The sequence below is a fragment of the Acyrthosiphon pisum genome, chromosome X (assembly GCF_005508785.2).
Source record: "Acyrthosiphon pisum isolate AL4f chromosome X, pea_aphid_22Mar2018_4r6ur, whole genome shotgun sequence".
In the NCBI taxonomy this organism is placed as follows: Eukaryota; Metazoa; Arthropoda; class Insecta; order Hemiptera; family Aphididae; genus Acyrthosiphon; species Acyrthosiphon pisum.
The window spans coordinates 68,459,272-68,465,946 of NC_042493.1; the positions used below are offsets into that span (position 1 = coordinate 68,459,272).

At 29.5% G+C, this 6,675-nt stretch overlaps 1 protein-coding gene across 1 annotated transcript in view; it reads left to right on the forward strand.

Moving 5' to 3' along the window:
• Positions 1-5,663, forward strand: part of LOC100574274 — an 8,261-nt gene extending 2,598 nt beyond the window's left edge. The window contains exons 3-6 of the mRNA XM_003244627.4: positions 4,247-4,485; positions 4,703-4,929; positions 5,020-5,160; positions 5,255-5,663. Coding sequence (XP_003244675.3) covers positions 4,266-4,485; positions 4,703-4,929; positions 5,020-5,160; positions 5,255-5,434 — 768 coding nt within the window. The 5' untranslated portion in view covers positions 4,247-4,265 and the 3' untranslated portion in view covers positions 5,435-5,663. The remainder of the gene's footprint in view (positions 1-4,246; positions 4,486-4,702; positions 4,930-5,019; positions 5,161-5,254) is intronic.
• The last annotated feature ends 1,012 nt before the right edge of the window (positions 5,664-6,675 follow it).

Here is a 6,675-nt window from a genome sequence, read left to right on the forward strand (position 1 = left end):
TTTATTTTATTTTTATACAGTTGCCGTTGGTTACCAAACATATTAAATTATTTCGCAGAATGTGTTAATAAACGCAATAAGCGTGTGTTGTGACTGAACTCCTCCTAAATGGTTAGACCGATTTGAATGAATTTTTTTGTATGCGTTTGCGTTTATTCATCTGATTTTAGTACGGTTAGGTTAGGATTTTGTATTAATTGATTATATCAATCCACCATAGGTAGAATACGACAGACTTGGTATAACTTTGATACAGTGTTAAATCATACACTAACGTACATACAGCACGGGGTCCGCGATCTACCGCAGATAGATTGCCTACCTGATAATGTACTGCTGCGAATCAGAATTTTTATTACGGGCAACGGAAAAGTTAAGATTAATTTTGAAACCATACACCGAATATTAAATAACGAATTGAACAAAGTTTGAGTCACATATAGTTGGTACACTTAATGGGCAACGAAGTGCACGGGTTGAGCTAGTATAGTATAATACTGTTTAATAATAATAATAATAGTTTTTTTTTATTTAATTACACATATGTTGTTTCTACTTTATATTAGATATATGCAACTATATTATAGTACTTACCTACTTTAATAATAATATAATATGATAAATGCGAATACGTACCTATAATGTCAACATTAACCAAAATCCTAACGTAAATGTCAACATCCACTAGATATGTCTGTATTATTTTAATTTTTCAACATTCACCAATTCATTAGGTGTATGTTGACATTCACTAGGTAGGTGACTGTCAGCATTCACCAATTGCGGACATTCACAGTAACATATACAAAAACAAGATAATATATTACATTTTAAATCACTATTGGTCCGAATTTGGTCGTAAATATAAATATACCTAATTAGGATTAAGAAAAAAAAATTCTGAAATACTGTCGTTGTCGTAAGTTATTAAATTCATTAATCATTGTGTAAATCAAACTACCTTCATGAACGGCTGCTCATTCATCGGCTCAGTAACATTACGCGATTATAATATTTTTTTTAACTTGGGATTTTTACCAAAATGTTTTTCATTATTTTGAATACAATAATGCACCAAGGAACATAATAAAAAAAAAAATGTGTTGTGATGTCCTTTTAAAGTCCCCATACACTGCGGTGTGACGGTCAAATTCTTTTATCTTAACTGTGCCGCCGCAATGGTGGTAAATTGTGTCCGAACTTATTTCACCGCCACCGCTAAAGTGTGTGGTCGTATTATAACGATATATTGACATATTGTGTTCTCACTTTTCATACGCATATAGACACAGACAAGTACAGTTTGAATAAAACTTTTATAATACATTTAAAACCTATATCAAGTATCAACTTGGCATTTTTAGTTTACCTACATAATATTATACTGTTGTCATTTGTATTATAATTTAATAATAAAAAAAAAATGATGGGTAATAGGGTAGATACCGCTCTGAAGCCTCCGTTATACATTGAGTATCGTGTGGGTCACTATTAGCTTCAGCCTTCAATGTTTCTGTATGTGTCAAATTTGAATTTAATGATATAAAATCATTGTATACGAAAAACGATTCCTAGTGAAGACGGTCTTTAAGCCTATATAATCATAATATTTTAAACTAAAAAATAGCTAAAATTGTTATTTTTTGTAGTTTGTTTAAATATCTTATGTTCAAATTTGAAATTATATATCTATTAAAAAATACTGTTTATATAATTTTTAGACTTTTGGGCCAACAAAAAAATTTTGAAAATTTTAATTTTTAAATATCTATAAGTATTAAATAATTTAAAAAGAGTCAAAATATTTTGAAAATGTTATCATGTAAGTACCTATAGAAAATGATAAAAGACATTTTTGGTCACAATGTCAACTGCCTATCTACGGCTATTCGTTTTTGAGTAACACAATAAAAACCAATCATTTTTGTCAAAAACTGATTCTGCGTGAAAATTTCCGTTTTTCTTAATTGTTTTTTTTTGTGACGCAATTGAAAACTACAAGACATTTTAAATGTTGACCTCTCGAAACATCAACTAGATACACTTTCAGTATGTGTACAGTATGTACAGCATGTGAACAGAATGTGTCTGTACTGTCTTAATATAACTGAACACCTCGACCTCGTCATTCTAAATATTTAAAAATGTTATTGCGCGAAGTAAAATATAATAATGTACACGTAAAAGTTTCAAGTACGCCGAATTATATATTTAAACAAAATACCTAACTAAAATTGTTATTTTTCGTTAAATATGTAATTTTGTTCAAGATTGAATTTTAAATGTCTATAAAAAAATATCTGTGAATATACGTTTTTTGATTTTCCTAGGGTTAGAATGAAATACTTATGAAGAATCTTGTATTACATTTTCAAGCCTTAGCTATATAAATGTATATGTACTTAACTACAAATTGATTTGCACATTTTCATGACTTTGTCAAAATTTGAACTTCAAATGCTATAAAAAAAAAGGTGCGTGTTGCAAGTATGCGCGTATGAAGTGAAACTACTTTACTAAGGCACGATAAAATAAATAGTGACGTGGCCGACAGGTTGGAATAACAGTTCTGGTCCATCACAGCTAACGACATGTTTAAATCGAGGCTTATTAATTTTTCTCGTAGACTTTTTTCGATATATTGTTAGCATTACCCGGGATGCACCACGTATAGGTCATATATCTAGCATCCTATACATTTATAAGAATATTTGTCTATTTTTTGAAAATAAATATGACAATCTGAAACACTTAATAGTGATAGGTGTGGTGTACATCCTTAAGACTCTATATAGTTTTTTTATATAGAAAAGTATAAAAAAACAAAGAATTAGAATAAACTTATTCTAATTCATCAATTTCCATGTATTCGTTGGAAGATTCATCTGTGGATATTTCTTTTGGAAAAGTAGATATTATTGGTCTATGATAGCTGAAATAAGATCTAAGTAAGTTCTTGATGGTACATTAGGTAGGTACCGTGTAAAAATCGCATCAATTGTAGTTCCTGATCTTGTTGTTGGTGTCATTGGATCATTATTCATTATTAAATTAAGTTTGTTTCGGAAAAAATTTAAAAATGTATAAGTGTTTTGGAGTGTTCTGAAGCAAAGTTTAAGGTCCGTTTAATATAATAATATTATATATATTAGTGGTTTGACATTTCCTCCCACAAGGGTGGAGGGATTTCGAAACCCCGCGTTACCCAGCGGCAGGGTGAGTCCTAGTGACCTCCTGGACTGAAATACAGCAAGAAAGCAAAAAGCCTTAAAGGGGGGGAGGGGGTGCCCATCTATTGTTAAATAGCTGTAATAAAAACTTATTAGGTAGGTACCTTGTAGTAAATTGTCTTAATTTTAACACAGTGAAAGACTTTCAAAATGTATAGAAATAACTCAAATAAAAAAAAAAACTCAATAAAAATTAAAATATCAATAAAAATTAAATATGTAGCACAAGAATAGAATCAAAATATATTACGATGTAGGTACCTATGGAAAATTTTACTATGAACATTTGGTGAAAATCTCTAGTATCCTCGGTAGGTAATTCTAGGATTGCCAAACGGTCCAAACGTACCAGATTTGAATTTATATTATAATATTATAGTGTCACTATAAAAGTGTTTTGGGACAGCCAATATTTTCTCGGAATCGTAATTTATAGGTTATATGTAGAGATGTATTTCTTCTATGCATAGTGCATTATAGTACCTACCAACTATACACAAAATTATTTTTCTGAACAGCCGTTTCTGGCATCAAAATAAAATATGCAATAGCTGGTACCTTTACTGTATACAAATAACATAAGTCATATTAATAAATAACAATATTTTCTAATTTCTGGCTCATACACGTCTGACATGGTTTAAGATATCGGTTCCATATAACTACACATTTTCATGCTCAACTCAATTTACTCAATTATTTATAGTCTTAGTCAAAACGTGCAAGATAATATAGGTTTATGATGTCAAATAAAAAAATTGAACCAGCAAAAAAAAGTAATTGCTGGCTATATAACATGCGGCATTTCATTAATTGTATTATGTATTTTTAATCCATAGGTACCTACGTCGCTAAGTAAGTAATATTTACATTACTATTAAACTGCTATAACAGTAAATGTTATAATAATAATATATTTGTCATAGTTGATTTAGTACCCAAATATTAGCAATCTCCATTTTTACATTTTATATATGTGACAAAATATTAAGCTAATAATAATTAATATTTTGCAGTTAATTGGTAAGACTAAATATGAGTGAGTACCAGGAAAATATTAAATACTTAATCCAAAGGCCAAAAACACCGGTGATCAAACCCCCGATGCATCGTTCAATCTTTAACAATTCGATACAGAGAGAATTCAAATTAAATAGGGGGTGTCACCAAACTATGGGCTATGCTGAAGTCAAAGTCAATAAACCATCCGAGTTTTTAAAAAAAAATACCAGAAAAGTGATTAGACCATTTGTCGGTAAGATTTATAAATTATGATAACATACCTATCAAGTATCAATAAGATATGAGTTTAATAGTTTATGACGTCATATTTCTGGGTACCTAGATTTTATATTAATTGTTTCTTTGTACTCATCTCAGGTCTTCATTCTTCATATATTTTGAACTAAGTGTTGCCCGGTTAACGTAGTGGTCAATGGTCATTCACTAATTTTTGACTGGGTAATTTACAGAAAATACTAAAAAAACTATCAAAAATCCAGTTCACTGTCCGTGTTACCCTAATAATAATAAACCGTCACCAAAAAAAAAAATCTTGAGGAATTTTCTGAGTGAAAACGTTGTTGACGTGGTAAGAAAGGTACCACCGTGCCCAAAACATCGAGTACAAGACAGTCGAAACGGACACATAATAGTTCTGAACGAAGCCGGCCTAGAGCCTTCGTACGTATTTAAGAAGGTACTTTTAAACTTAATTTACCAATTGGTTGTGGTGGTGGTGTCGTCAAAATATTATTTTTTTTTTAAATACTATTTTATGTGATTGAAGGATTTTGGCAAATTACCTTTATATATAGAGAAAACTCTAAAAAAAAACGAAACTATCAGGCTGGTAGAGATCGAACGGATAAAGGCGATCAAACCGCCTTTGCGTCGTTTGCCCGAAGATGAACGTTATGAGTTATTAACAGTGAGTAGATTAAATTAAATTATTAATTACGTATAACGTATTCTCTATCCGTCATCCATTTTTGCTCCACGACCTTGACATGTGTTTCATATAGGGACTAAAAGCGAATTGGGCTGAATTGACCAGACAATTTTTATTATTGCCGATTCTGACGGATTCAGTGACGAAAATCAATCGGAAAACCTTTATGGAAAATCAATTGGGAAACTTGGAAAAAGATATTACCTTGTTGGAAAAGTACCCAGCCTTATACGTGTGTGATGATGACGCGTAGGCTGAGTCGTATCTATCATGGATATATTTTATACTTATTAGGTAAACTTACATAGAGTTACCTACCTATATCTTTTACGAATTGACATATTCGTTTTGTTGTCAGTTATAGTAGTATGTATATACTGCAATTCACTTACTGCACGATATCGTACTTATCTTTAATTTTGTAACTTGGTTATAAATAATATATGCGAATCCGGAAACAATGATTATACCTTATGTTTATAATAAAATATTAATAATGTTTTAATTAATTAGAAATGGTCAATTAGAACTTGAAGATTGTCTTATTAACTGTAGTACCTAATTCCTTCAATTTAATAATAATTAAAATCCAATCATAATGGAAAACATTTTATAAAAAAAAAAGTATATAATATAACTTGTAAGGCAAAACTTAAAAATCGTTATGGTTTGAGATTAAAACTAATCGGATATCATCAAACTCAATTTTAATTTTTGTCTGCAATTTTATATATTATATATTATAATAATTTTAAATTATATTAGTAATTATAATAGGTACATATAACGTAACTATATACCTAGGTATGGTATTTATAAACAATTGTAAGTATAAAAAAATAGTAAAATTCTGACGATTGAGTAGAAAAAGAGAATATAGCGTAGATACCTAACTATAATATAGAGGTCGACCTCTCAAGGATCTAATTAATATTAATTAGTCTTGTACTTTTGCCTTGCAATCATGAAAACACTCAACTGTGAGTGAATTGCTACAAATTATAGATCAAATTAATATAATTTAAAATATTATATGTATTGTATATTATATTTAAATATTACCTACACTTTATACAACACATTATATAGATAGATAAAATTTGATAGGCACAAGTGCACAATTAATTAATAATATAGAACAGTTGTACAATATTCAATATAGCATATAGGCATATTATAGCTTTTCACTATATGTTTGTAATAATGCGTATAATAACCATATTATATAGGATCAAAACATATCCATAGACTTATTAATAACTCAAAACAGATGAAGTTCAGCAAAAGACCGAAAAGTTTCGTAATTGTATAGGTTAGACTGTCAGAGCTATAATAAATTTCTTGAGGATAACATTTTTAATTCAATAATAAATAATTTAAGGGGGCTGCAGTAGATGAAAAAACAAGTGACTTTTAGACCAATAAGCTAGACAAAACTGGAAGAATTTGGTTTGACAGATCACAGATTTTAATTTTAAAAATGGATTATGATTG